The sequence below is a fragment of the Danio aesculapii genome, chromosome 10 (genome assembly GCF_903798145.1).
Source record: "Danio aesculapii chromosome 10, fDanAes4.1, whole genome shotgun sequence".
In the NCBI taxonomy this organism is placed as follows: Eukaryota; Metazoa; Chordata; class Actinopteri; order Cypriniformes; family Danionidae; genus Danio; species Danio aesculapii.
Genome location: NC_079444.1, coordinates 37,531,225 through 37,546,224, shown reverse-complemented (window position 1 = coordinate 37,546,224; position 15,000 = coordinate 37,531,225). Strand labels below are relative to the sequence as shown.

The window sequence follows — 15,000 nt, the reverse complement described above, 5'->3', positions numbered from 1 at the left end:
CATCTAAAATATGTACTGTTGGTGTGTCTTCAGGAACAGGGTTGGGAAACACTGGTCTAAGCTGGTCATTAAACAGCACTGCTCGTGTTTGTCAATGCACACTGCAGCTGGATGGGTTGTGTTTAGAGCTGTAGCATAAAATAGTTGGAGAAATTGATTGTATATCAATTCAAAGATATTCAAAATGCATCACTATTCTCTCTTGAATGGTTACTGAGCTTAGTGTTTAATGGCAGATGACGGTCTAGGCTAGTTTTAACTGTGAACTCAAATGCACAGTCAATGCAAGTTGGTTTTACGTCATGAGATTAAGGCCCAATCCCAATTCTATTTTTGTACCCCTACCCCTTCCCTTTTGCCCTTAAAAACGAGTGTGAAGGGGAAGGGCTTCAAATTTACCCCTAAGTATTGGGACACCCGCACATGCCATCGCGATCTCTTGCTTCATAATAACGATGAACTGCTGTCGTTATTCCAGTTGCGTTATTTTTTGGTATTTATCTTCAGGAAATCACTGAAGGCATGTATGATGTTATCATAACGATCTAATGTGGCAATTAGATTGTAGCTATACTGCGCATATACACAGTGGCCATATTCATGTAAACACCAAAAACAACACTAACATTACAGCAGACACTGTAGAAAGCTCATTCTCAGCCACTAGACTTTTCTGACAGGGGATTCCAGTGTCATCGAGTGTCAGAATGTTGTGGGACTGCCATTCAGAAGTTATTATTATGGATTATATATAGTGAAATTTAGCGTTTTTTTTTTTTTTCTTCTAAAAGCATGACGGTAAAACATGAACGTGGTTATGAATATATTAAAACATGTGCTTATTGTTAAAATTCCTAATAATGACAAAAAATACCAATTTGTGGGGTAGAATTGGGATTGGCTCTAAATGTAAAATCAGCTCACTATAAACACTCCTGTAATTTGCTTTACCCTTTCCTAACTTAATGATTAGTTAAGGTTCAAGTGAAGGTTATTAATGAACAAAAAAAAAAAACTAGAATTGAAAAGCATTTTCTTTAACTGAAATAAAATAAAAACTAGAACTAACTGAAACTGTATTGTGTACATACAAAACGAACTAAAATGAACAAATTATAGTTTGCATTAAAGATCTGAACATCTCATCACCACTGTGTATTTAACTTCAGAAGCAGCCTTGCACACATATTTTATTTAAGGCTGCTATCTTGTGGGCTGGTGTATTTGAATTTCAGGATGTGTAGATGGTAGTGTTGTTGTGTCAAAAAAAAAAAGTAGCCTTTCTTTGGTTGAGTTTTTATTAACAATATTTATTCTGATGATTTTGAATCTTGCACCTAACAAATATCCTCATTTACAAAAAAAAACAAAACAAAAAAAAAACGAATACTGAAACTAATAAAAACTAAAACTAATACATTTTGCTCTAAAAACTAATTAAAACTAACCGAATAAAAAAAGTAAAAATGAAATAACTAAAACTAATAAAAAATACCAAATTGGTTCAAGTAGGATGTGTAAGGAATTGAATGCAACAGAATACAGTTCTTTGTAAAGCATACAGCACCGTCTGCTGTTAGAACCTAGCCCAGAGCTAGTGGTGGGCAGAGCGAGGCTTCATGAAACACTGAATTAGTTGATGATTAGTTGATTAGTTAATGTGTAGAAGCTTCAAAACTTGTCTCTACAGTGACTCCTAGTGGTCATTTTTAATTTATTGCTCTGAAACAGCTTCAGCAAAGAAACGGTTACGCAAATTGAGGAACTATATACTGCGTTGTAGAGTTTAGGTTTCAAGAGATTTAGTGAAGCGCTGAGAGTCCCTGACTAGCATGCAGAGACAATGGGTTCGAATCCAGGAAGATGCAGCTATAGATATTAGTTTTTACATGCTCTGTTCTTATAATGTGTTTTGGTCATAAAAAAATTAACATTATTAAAATGCATCAAGTCACAATTTCTGAGTATTACTGAGTAAGTCAGGATTAGAACTCGGGCCATTTGCAGCACAGTTAAGGCTTATTTATACTTCTGCACGAGTGATTGGTGTGACCCGCCATCCTTGCGCGTTGTTGTGCAATTACACTTCTGCATGCTGTTTGTGTTGCTCTGTAATAACACTTCCAAAATGCTAGCTGGCAGCAGGTTTTTATGTTCCTCTGTCTCGTGTTTCTTCTTGGGTGTTTTGTTTTTTCTGAACGCTACCTTATTGTGCAAATAGCTAAAACTCGCTCATTCAGAGGAGGGAACCAGCGGACGTGCAACAACTTTAATCATAAGGTAAACACAAAACAAAAGTTTACATCTGGAGCTCCATTTACAGGGCTCAACACTTGTAAACACTCGCTCCAACGGGTTTGCGGAGCACATTGCGACGTGTAGTTACGTTTTGTGAGAGGTGCGCGTCAGAGTCGCTGTTAGCCAAGGTGAGGGCTATGTGACCATGCGAAGACTGCGCCGGAGCATACGCATACGATTGACACAGACGTACAATTCAGCCTTTACTTTGTGCACACACACAGTACACTAGGCTACTTCCCGATCCTGTCAATTAAACGCAGATTCGCCAAGTCTTGAAATGTTTTTGAATTGTCCAACACTTTAGTCTCGTGACCTAAGTGTTTCGAAACTGTGGAAATGGCAGTTTTGCGTCAGCCTTCCCTACCTAGAGCACCATCTGCTGTTAAAAACTAGCCTAGAACTCAGTCAACTGTTAAAAAAAATAGAGATGGATTTTGAAAATAACAGGATTGATATTAAATGATGTCTTTTTTTTTCTTTTTTACCACAGCTCTACTCCAGCACTTTACTTTAAAAGCAGATTATTTTACTGAACATAAATGTACATGTCCAGGAACAAAACATGTTTCTTGATTAGAGTTAACCATTTGAACATGCCGGAAATAAAAGTTAATTTCTTAAAGATTTTAAAGTTTAAGATGTTAAAAAATAGATGGGAGATTTAAACTTCACATACTTTTAATTTTAAACGGTAAAAACCTGCCAAGACCTTCATATAAAACCAGACTGCAGGCTTTCATAGACAACTTAGGAAGGTTTTTCAAGTTTTATTAATAGCTGTTCACATATTGCCAATATGAAAAATATGATTAATACATGGAAAATCTTAAAAATAGCCCCTTTAGTTTGACTTTGAATGGAACCGCAAAAAAGTAAGGTTCAAGAACATGATGTTTTCCGAAAAAGAAAGCCATGCATACCTTCAAAGAGTTGGTGCCGCGTCTTCAGTTAGCTTTCAGTGGTACCCATTTGTAAATGCTGTGGCAATCAAAGGACCCTGAAAGCAGATAATGTGCAAGACGATGAGCAGAATCATTCACGCAGTATGAAAACAGACAGAATAATAATTGACACGTCTCTTTAATGAACAGTTTGAGATTCCTCTCTCATGTAGAGAGTCAAGAACTCCACTTCAAGAGAACATGTATCCGCAAATGATACTGATAAAAGACTCATTCAAATCTGTGATATGACTCTAATTGAGAGCCGATATCTTGCTGACGATGAAGCATGGCTAGTCAGGCATCGTCTTCTGGTTTTATGCTTAAATTAGACTAGTACACCTTCATGCAGATCAGCCAATGGTTTTCTGTGGCTTCGACTCATTTCTTTTTCAATTCGATTTTTAGAAATGAGCTTTCGCCATTATTCAGATTTTGTCTTGGTGATATGGTAAAATAAAATTATAATATGTTGAAGAGAATGACCAATTTTAACTCAAATGTAACGCTCAAATAACGTTCTCTGTATTAAGTCATTGTAATGAAGATCAGAAATTATGTTCATGGTTGAGAAAGTTTCATAAATGTTGCATTTGATGCTAATTATAATGAATTAACCTTCAAGTAATGTACGGTTAACAAGTATATAGTCGTTACTGGAATGAAAACCTACTTGCTGTACAAGTCAGCTTCACTTCACATAACATTCAGCTGCTTGCAATGAATCGCCTATATTTGCAGCACAATTGGCTTATACTGATTAAGATTTTTTAATCTATATATATATATATATATTTACATACCTGTCTTCCCCGGGATTCACCTGTATTTTACAGTTATATCCCGTAAAATTTTCCTGTATTTCTCTCGTATTTTCTATGAAGGGTGGCAATAAACATTAAAGAGCCAATCCTCCCTATACACAACCCATACTGCCGAACCACCAGGGGACAGCCCTTGTTCTTAAATGTGAATCTGTTCTGTGCTTTCATTTTATTTAGGCATGAAAACACTTTGAAATAAAGATAAAAATGGTGGGATTCCCCTTTTTCCCCCATTACAGGTGCTGTTTCCTCTCCTATGCAATCCTCAAAGCAGTCAGTTCATGTAGCAGTGCTTGACTGCTCCATAGTGATAAATAGGCGATGTTTTCCAAATTATTCAGCACACGCGATTTAAAGCGAAAGTGGACACTCTGGGTCTTGGGTCCGTGTTTGAACAGACATATACACATAATAACATCTAAACATGTCGATCTTGGTGGCTTTTCTTTTAAACACATTTATCTCAAATGAGCATGAAAAGTTAGGAAGCAATCGAATGCTTTCATTATAGATGTGTGCATTTTTAAAGTGACACCTCTGTTATTTAACCCCCAGGGGTCGAAGACCACGTTTCTCCTCATACCGCCGAAAAGAACTTGAATTACACTTTCAGTTTTGATCGTACAGATAAGATCAATACATCAATCGAATCTGTTAGGTGTCTAGTTTTTATTGTGAACACTCACAATGACAACAAACCTGTGTGCTTTTGAAAAATAAGGATAAACAGTGGAGGCAATCTCTCATTTTTAGAAACGCGTCAGTAAAATGAACTAAAACTCATGATACACATATAGAAAGCTTGAAGTGTCTACTTTTAAATGAAGCGAGTGCATGTTGAAAACAAATATTGTTTGATAAAGTATTCAGTATGAAACCCACGCTATGTGAAGTTTCTCAGTCTGAGCTCACTAAAGTTAATGCTACCACACCCATTACAATCATCTGCAAGAGACGCATGCGCCATTTAGACTGTGGTCAGAAAAAACACATCATTAAAATGAACTGAAACTCAGCAAATACTCAACAAAGAGGCATGAGATATATCTATAGAAAGCTTGATATGTCTAATTTTGCAACAAAATCTCTTTTCATGTAATCCGTATAAAAGTAAGGACTGGATTCTCCTGTATCGCCTCAATACACTACATTCAGTGCGCGCGACTCATATGGAAATGAACTTAGGTGAGCCAGGTAATAATGTACACGCTCCCCGAGACATGGCATAAAACAAGCTTTATCATAGATACGCACACTACACGACTGAAGAAGCACGGATGGTACTGGAAGAACTTTTGAATAACGTCTAGACCCAGCGGAGAATAGGATTCCTGTCGAGTAAGTCTTTTATTCTTACCTTTATTCATAGTTTCATTGCTATACAAAGTGTATCCTATAACATATATAGCGTATAATGATAAACATAGGCCTATATAATAAAATGTAATGTTATATGAAATAAACAATTATATATGTATATATTATTATATGTATATATTACCACAGCAACTATTGAATTAATAAAACTAATTATTTCAAGTACTATAGTATGTTTCAAAACAACTACATTATTCACTATAAATTACTAATATGTTTTTCATGTGAGTTTGATAAGCTTATTTGTGGTTGATGGTGTTAAAATATAGTCTCTTTGTTATTTGCATTCTGTTCTCCCATCAAGTATGCATATGCTAAGCTATTGTGAAAAATAAATACTGACAGTTGTTTACAAAACAGGTGCTGTTTAGTTTATAATTCCTATGTGGTAACTGAGTTTATTAGGTAAATTAGTACTAGTATGAGTTAATAATGTAGTTTATGTAATCAGCTTGCTTTTTCCAGATATGAAAACAACAGCAGTAAAGAGAGACTGATGCTGACATGGCTCCACAGGCCCTGAAATTCCTACCTGCACATGAACCTGGACCACAGCTAAGACAATGTGATGCTCACACTGGGCTTTTACAAACCTTACACCCTTCATTATCTTACACTCTTCATATTTACATTGTTGATTTTGCCCTGAATGTGTCTTCTGTACACAATGTTTCATGTGTATATTCAAGTGCATACCTACAGTTATATGTAAAGTGTATTGATAAGGAACTTTATCAGTAGATTTGCTATATGAACGTTTATATATAGTTTACAGAGTTTTATACAGTGTACTGACTCTCACAAGTGTATCTTATTTTGTGTGATAGTTAAATATATTTTAAACAAACAGCAAACAAAAAATATATAAACTTGTTTTTTCCTCAGATTCTTTTGGGAAACTCTTTCCTCTTAGGCTCTGTTTACACTAACATGTTTTAGTTTTAAAACGGCGTTTTAGAATGAAAACGATCCGCGTCCACACTAGCGTTTCTGAACAACTCTGCTTCTACATTAAAACGGTGAAAACGCACATCACGTGACCACACACACACTCTGGCATGCACTGCAGCGTGCTTTGAGTACATACCTATATGAGAGCTGTGCACGTCGGACTGTTCATCAAGGATCTACCGCTGGATCTAATCTTACTATATTTGTTAAACGTGATATTTAATTCATCTTGTTGTCTATATCTAGCGACATATTCCCCGACTTTGGTCGTTTGAATCTATTACTTGTTCTCAGGTAACGTTTTGGCTGAGCGCTTAGGTTAATATATTGATCAATGTAACCACGGACACTGATTCTGCACATATGACTGATTGCTTGCCTTTATGTATAAACTTATTGTACATCATACTTTCAGTTCAGATATATAGTGTGGGGTATTTAAGGATTTAAAAACAAACAAAAGAATTTAAAATAATTTCTATATTGTACAGGTAGCCAGTGAAGTGAAGCTAAAATCGGAGTAATACAGAGAATAATACAGTCTACAGAGATTTCCCAGTATTTCTCTGTTGCAATCGGGAGATCACAATAATTAACCCTGAAAAAGCAAACACTACCAGATTACTGTGGTATAAATACAACATTACAACATACAAAAGAGAGAGATCGACTTAGAATGTCTCTCATCAATGATTTGTTCAGCTGTAGTTTGAAATACAAAAAGAAAACGCTCAGTTTTCCTCCCCTAAGGACTTACTATGCAGTCTCTGTCACCATCTTGTGGCTGTCAAACGTCAATTTCTTTGCTGAAGCTCCAAAATGATAAATATTAAAAAATAGGCACTATCCTTATAAATAAACGGCATAGTTGCAATATAAATAACAACATTCTCACCTAAAAAAACCCTCAAAAGTACATTGTTGTCCAACAGCTGCAATATTTGACGAACTATAGTGATTTGATTCCTCTGCTTGTAAATGTGGGCGGAGCTATACACAAGGTTGAAGAGGCCATATGAGTTCTGTTTTTGGCAAACTGTGCCTTTAAGGAAGTCACAGCACATTTTTCTTTTCTTTTTGTGTAAAACACATTTTGTTTTTCACCGAGTCCTCCAATCCAGACAATCTTATGAGAATAAGCCTTTAAGCTCAATACAGCCAAACATCAGTGTTTGAAAACCTCCAGCTGTATGAACCGAACCTCTTTTAAGAGCGCTGTATAATGCATGATACTACAAATAAAACTGCTGCAATCCACATCAGAGTAACTCGAAGGCCTCATAGCATAAGGAAAACACAAGCAAACATATTTGCCTCCTCTGTGAAGCTAATCAGTCCTGAATAAGTAAATAAATCCTGCCCATTGTCAGTCTGCGTTTGTGAACTTACAAACCCACACGGCTGATTTAGAGGGCAAAACGGCAAGCTGTCAACAAGCCTTTCTGAGAAACACAGCCGCTTATCGGGCCTGTCATCAGACTATTGTGTGCATGGCAGGAGCGGATCTGTCTAATCCATACGAATAAATCAAAGTCAGTCTCGCACCCGCTGCTTTAGAGGGCAGGAAGGAAAGGCTTTCTTAAGTTTATATTGGCTTTTCTGCCAGGCTTCCTCATTTTAAGAACGGTGCGTAATGAAACTTTATTTCATCTTGATACTACAAGTTTTTTTGAGAGAGAGACAGAGAGAGAGAGGGAAGGGGGATCTAGTAGGAGGTGAACTGGTGACACGTGTCAGAAAAATAAATGGAGACGAGCATTTTAGTTCTGCGTCATTTCCCGTGTTAATGTTCTGCACGGAGACATCAAGAACTACACATTCGCACACATCTATCAGTCCAGCTGAACGAATGCGCGCTAAATTTGGAATTAATCACACAGCACAAAATGGCACTCGCTCAAAAACCACACTAATGCCGATGAATAAAGTTATGAATTCATGCGGTGACAGGTTTTATTTAGATGCCAGGAGGCTGAAATGAAAGATGAAAGATCCAGGTTTGTGCTCACTTCGGCTTTCTAAGCAGCAGTTAATATCTCTGCCATCAGCCGATTGTCTTTATATGCCATAAACAGCTGTTTATGAGCAGTTCTTCTCCGTTTGCCAGCGATTTAACTACTTAAAGACAACTTCTTTCATTCAAAGGCAGATGTAAATGTCTTGCTTAAGGGCCTAATGGTGATGGTTAACAGACACTCGGGATCTTTCGTTTTCTAAGCAACATGGCTCCGGTTGTGATGGGAAAAATATACCCAGTTCACAAAGTTCTCCTCCTCTGCACTGACTCACAATTTCAGGAATAGTTTAGATGAATATTACAATTATTTCATAATTTTCTCAGTCTGATTAAAATCGTTGACTGTTCAACTCATTTCAGAAAACTTACAATATACAGTGCCACACAAGTTGAATGGATTACTGTTATAGAACAACCAATATTAGTTGAAAATATATAGTTCACCACATCATCTACTACATACTAAGAGTTCTGTAGATTGGAAAAGTATGAATTTGATTTAGAGTCATTACTTTTCAAGGTGGAAAAGTAAATCAAAGTATGAAAAATATTGACATTTCTTGGCCATCAGGTTTTCTAAAATAGAAATAAACCATATGGGGTCTGTTCTTCATACCTCGCTTAAAAGATCTAAGATGATTTGTCAGATCCTGGATCTATTAATCTTGATAACTGATCTCTGGCTAATTTGTGTCTTCAAACAAGTTGGTGAATCAAATTGTCTGGCTGAACTGATTTGAGATCGCTGCGATTGATGTGAAGGAGAGATCTATGAATCCTCAAAGTCATGATCAGCAATGCAACGATTGGCTGACGGCACAGCAGCTTAATGACATCATCTGATTAATATTCAACTATCCATGTACATAAAATTCATAGTAAATGGTTTGTTCAATATGATATGCAATAACTTTCCACATTTGTTGTGGACTGCAGGCTTTACCCTTTCATTCAGCAATTTATTTGGTTTTACATTTAGAGCGGATTTTCTTTATTATAGTAGGCCTATTCCTAAGTTTCTTAATCAGCGTGAGGATATCGCATCTAAAGCATCTTGATATGGGGAAAGGTGTCTGCAACTTCTGCGAAACATCAAATCACCATCATATTAGCTGTCAAAATGAGAATGACTGCATAAATGATTAGTCCTTTAAAATACACTTTTAAAATGTGCATTTTCATACACAAATTGTACTAAAGCTGGGTCAGTACCTTATTAGTATGCATTTTTCTATCTAAAAAGTCTTTATTAATAAATGTTCTCTTTGAACCCCTTGATGGTTTTTGTACTTTTATTTCGGAGTGTAGATTGCATATGTTTTATTTATATATATATATATATATATATATATATATATATATATATTTTTTTTTTTTTTTAAAACTTATATATTTATATTATATAATAAAAAAAATTATGTTTAGGGCCTTTACACCTTTTCCAAAGTCAAATCTAAGCACTTTTTAGATGTGGCAAATTACATATTTACATACAAATACAGTACATACCTCATCAGTAGGGCCAGACGGAATCTGCGGCCATTTTTTGCTATTTCTGCGCAGAATTTTGTTAAAAATCTGTGGATTTATGCAGAATTATTTTGGAGTATCATAACTAAAAACTTAATATATGAAATAAAAAATAACACAATTTTAATATTTACTGTCTACAGTGCAAATCTAATTAGATCCTCCACTTTGGTAAATAAAGCAAGTCTCTCATATAATAGATCTACTAAAAGAAAACTACTTCTACTGAAAATATTACTTTACAAACTGTATTGTAAATAAATCATATGAACTTTTCATATTAGTCAATAATTTTACTGAAATTAATTTAAGAACTGAACAAATGTACATTTACACAAGTCAATAAATAAACTCAATGATGGGCTAAAAATCTGCGGATTTCTGCACGCGCAGATTCAGTGTGGGCCTACTCATCAGATGCTATTTGTTATAGTATTCTGTAATATAGCATGGTATTCTGAGATAGATTCTGATGCCATGATTATCCCAAGCCCAACATTAAATTACTGCTATTATTAAGTCATCTTTAATCTTAAATGTATATTTTTAATCATTTAATTCATTGTTCAGTCAGAAATATCCATGTATTTTGTCTTCTTCCATTGCTTAATCAACAAAAGTGCACAGATTATTATTATTTTTTAAAAGATAGGCAGATCATGCTATGTGCACATGCACAGACTCCAAAGTTTTTATTTTATGCAAAAGCAAAAATATTTATTTTATCATCGTTACCCATTTAGTAAGATAACTCATTATGAAGGCAACCACTATCCAAAATCAAAGCATTATGCAGACCTTTGAAAACACTAGATTACAATTCAAGCATTTTCAAGGATGTCCAGCACCTGTATGAACCCTGTAGGTTAGAGATTCTGTATTTTATGGCAGTGAAAATCAGACCTACTCAGATAAAAACAGTCTAATTAGTTAATAATATAAGTTAATAATGGTTAGAGTCTGGAAAAGTATGGAATTTTGCATTGAAATTGTATAGGAACACCGTCTATATAGAGGAAAACAGCTCTCTAAGCAAACTAACCAGAAGCAGCAAAACAGCAGAAATCTCCTGCAAACACTCGCATAAATCAAAATCTGCTTCAGTTGGTTAAGAAACTGATTTGAGAGAACGGGGTGAATAATTTAATTTCAATTTGGCAGCTCATTATAAATGCTTTCTTCTTCAAATTGAGATGGGCGCTGACACCGAGCCGCAACCTGACGTCCGTGACATCTGCAGACAGAATGCGTGCGCTCGCCGACAAAAGCCAATTAAAGCAAGTTTTTTGTGCAACGCAGGGGCTTTTGTTTGGAGACGGTGTCAAGAGCATCTGCTAGTTACAGGGACATCTGATTTTGACAATTTGCTCATTTCCAACCATGGCAGCTTTTCGCTTCCTCTAAACTGTTTGTGATGCTTTTATTCCCCAAACAAAACATCAGCGAGACGAGAAGTGTCAGTCTAACGGAGACTCGTGACTCATTGGGGTATTTTTGAACATGTGGAATGGAACTAATTCCTCTGATATTCTTCTTTCCCCAGCGTTGCTTTTCTAAATGGTTGTGCTGACAATCAAGCCCTCACTATAAAAAGGGAGTCACGACTGAGGAACAGCCAGTCAGACTCGCATTTCTCAGTTGGAGGTTGAGTATAATTAAAAACTAGGACGGACGAAGGACTAATAGTGAGCACTTTTTGCATCTCTTAGCGTGACTGAGAGTGTAACAGAGAGCTCTACTCACCGCGATACTGTGATTGAACCCAGAGCCTGGCTGAGGACTGGCAGCGCTGATGTAATTTCCCACTGCTGAGTCCTGACTGCTGGGGCCATACAGGTCTGCCACGGGGCCAGGACTGTTCGCACCGGGGAAACCTCCAGGCCGAGGAGGGTTAGCACCTATATAGGACACAAACACACTGGAGAAATCAGATTTCACTCAATAAAGCCACTAAACCAACACAGAAGATGGAAGAAGCCATATTCACTTGAAATAAATGAATGAATTAATGCTTTTATTCAGCTTTTATTATATTTTTAACTGAACAAAAGTGACACTGCATTTATAACACTGCTCAAGACAACAATGTTCTTCTGAGCTTTCTATTCATCAGAGGAAATCTGAAAAGCAGGTCATGTGCTTAAGAAAAAGCACTAAATCCCCCATTTAATTCATTCTTTATATAATTATCGAATAATATGCAAACATTTATATGATTTACATACAATACAGTTTGTAAAGTAATATTATTTGTTATTTAGCAGATCTATTATATGACAGACTTACCTTTTTTTACAACTGTCTTTACCAAACACATGATTCTAATTGGATTTGCAGTATAAACATTAAACAAAAGTGATTGTTTTTTATTTATGGGTTAAGTTTTTAGTTATATAGCTATACTCTCAAAATCATTCAGCATAAATCTGCAGATTTTATACAAGATTTTGCACAGAAATAGCAAAAAAAGTTTATAGATTTATAAATTTTTATACTATTTTATGTATTATCAAAAAAGTGGCTAATTCGTAAGATCATTTGTAAGATTCGTTCTTCCAAAAACGTAATTTTTTTATACTATTTTACATATTATCAACAAAGTGGCTAATTCGTAAGATCATTTGTAAGATTCGTTCTTCCAAAAACGTAAACTTTTTTTTATACTATTTTACGTATTATCAACAAAGTGGCTAATTCGTAAGATCATTTGTAAGATTCCTTCTTATGAAAACGTACAATTTTTCTAATATTTTATGTATTGTCAAAAAGTAACTAATCCGTGAGATCATTCGTAAGATTCCTTCTCATGGAAAAGCACAATTTTTATATTTTACGTAGTGTCAATAAAGTGCCGTATTCATAAGATTATACATAAGGTTCATTCTTACAAAAGCACAAAAAAGTGGCTAATTTGAAAGATAATTCGTAAGATTCATTCTTACGAAAATATGCTATTTATTTTTTATACTATTTTACGTATTGTCAAAAAAGTGGCTAATTCGTAAGATCATTCATAAAATTAATTCTTAATAAATGTGAAATTTTTATACGATTTTACGTATTGTTAAAAAAGTGCTTACCTTGGAAGACCATTCATAAGATTCCTTCATAAAAAAAACATAAAATTTTTATAATATATTTACGTATTGTCAAAAAAGTGGCTAATTCGTAAGATTATTCTTAAGATCATTTTTAAGATTCATTCTTACAAAAATGTATTTTTTTTGTTTTCTTTGTTTAATGAATTGTCAAGAAAGCAGCCAATTCATGAGATTATTAATAAGATCCATATTACATATTGTTTAAAAAGTGGCTAATTCGTAAGACCATTCACAAGATTCATTCTTACAAAAACTTAGGATTTTTTCCTAAGTTACTACTTATTAGGATTAAACATTCCACCATTGTCTGTATTGTTTTTATAATTATTACTGTATTTTTGGACAGTTGTACTCGGGGCTTGACATTCACTTTTTTGATCACCAGCCACTGTGGCTAGTAGTTTCCCAACATTACTAGCCATTCACTATTTTCACTAGCCCAGGAGTGCCTAAACTTTTAAGTATGAAGGGCCAAATATTATCAAGAGCCTTGGGCCGAAGGTAAATATACCAATTGACATTAGTCAATTCCCCATAAGTCATTACCCATAAGTCATGGGTAATGGGTAATTTCCTAATATTTCAAAAGAAACCATTACTTTAAATCGTATTAACTAATGCAGTATAACGTTTTAAATGATAACTTGCAATAAAAACATAAATAATCACATTTATAACACAGTGGCGTTGTGCTGAACACACTAGTCAAGCAGAATCTGCCTTTGACTTGATTTGCTCACCAAAGTCTCTGCATTGTCAGGTGACAGCTTATAGATTTAAACACAATCTGATTCATTTACACCATATAAAGCATTTAATTTCAGCTTTTAACAAACAAACAAAGCTTAAAACAAACAAAGGGTCCCTAGTTTGGGCATCTCTGCACTAGCCCAACAATTTTGTTGTTGGGAAAATACATTTTATATGCATAATATTTGACTTTGGCATGCTAAAATAGACATTTTGTGTTATGTCCACATGACTCCTCGTTCATTTCACTTGTTTTGTGTGTTGTGTGTGACCTTGCTCAATGAGCATGAGCAAATGGGCTGTGGTTTCATAGTGTCACGTTGCAATTTGTTTATTTAGCATGAATTTTTAGGGCTCAATACTAAGGATTTACTATTTTGTTTCTGTGGCCACACCAAACTAATTATTTCCTTGCCACAAAATGTAAATAATGTGTCAAATCAAGCAAAATGTAGCTGTATACATACACGTTTTTTCAATAAAAATGTTCTTAGAAACCAATAGACATTTAAAAAAAAATTATTGTCATGTTTCTACCATGCACAGTAGTTCATCCAGGCTAAAGGTCCCAGATCACCATGCTATAGATAAATGGAGAGTTATCTCCTATTAAAGTAATGTTATTGGAAAGGATGATAATTAAAATATGTTACCAAAAATTACTTTAAGAAAAAAAAAATTTCAGGTAAAAAAAACTTTCTATGTGCGATCATAAAAGATGATCAGCAACCGCTGCTGCTGACAAAAAAACCTGGAGCTCTGAAAAGCAGCAGACTGTGGCTGCACAAGCACCGTCTTTTTCCAGTTTATTTTTAAGAGAAACAATCGAACCAGTTGCATTTCCAGGCACAGTTGCTTCGCGTAAGTACATGGGAGTTTTTAAGCATTCGCGTGCATCACATCAGCCTTCATCAGCCACATTCAGCGCACGACACTGAAGCCTTCGTCAGTAAGTGAGGAGAGCCTGTGTCTCACCAATTGCCTGATCATCCTTTCATTCAATATTCACCCGCTTTCATTTGCTTGCACGGACAGTTATCAGTCATGCTGATCGCATTTGTACACATATTGAGAAACGGTCTTAAACTAAAGCTGTAATCATTAGTGAAGAGGCCAGCACTGGCAATTTAAAAAAAACATTTTCAACCGGCTAAAGTGGCTGGTGGAGGTGGCAGTCTAACTCATCACAGAGGAAATCCTGCATTTGG

The 15,000-nt window shown here is 35.2% G+C and overlaps 1 protein-coding gene and 1 long non-coding RNA gene across 2 annotated transcripts in view; one reads left to right on the top strand and one right to left on the bottom strand.

Annotated features, from left to right (window-relative positions):
* msi2a (musashi RNA-binding protein 2a) overlaps positions 1–15,000 on the bottom strand; it is a 336,546-nt gene that overhangs the window by 1,245 nt on the left and 320,301 nt on the right. Inside the window, 2 exon segments of the mRNA XM_056467211.1 lie at positions 3,222–3,298; positions 11,685–11,839. Coding sequence (XP_056323186.1) covers positions 3,257–3,298; positions 11,685–11,839 — 197 coding nt within the window. The 3' untranslated portion in view covers positions 3,222–3,256.
* The window catches only part of LOC130236495 (uncharacterized), a 94,249-nt gene that overhangs the window by 76,369 nt on the left and 2,880 nt on the right, over positions 1–15,000 (top strand). The window lies entirely within an intron of this gene.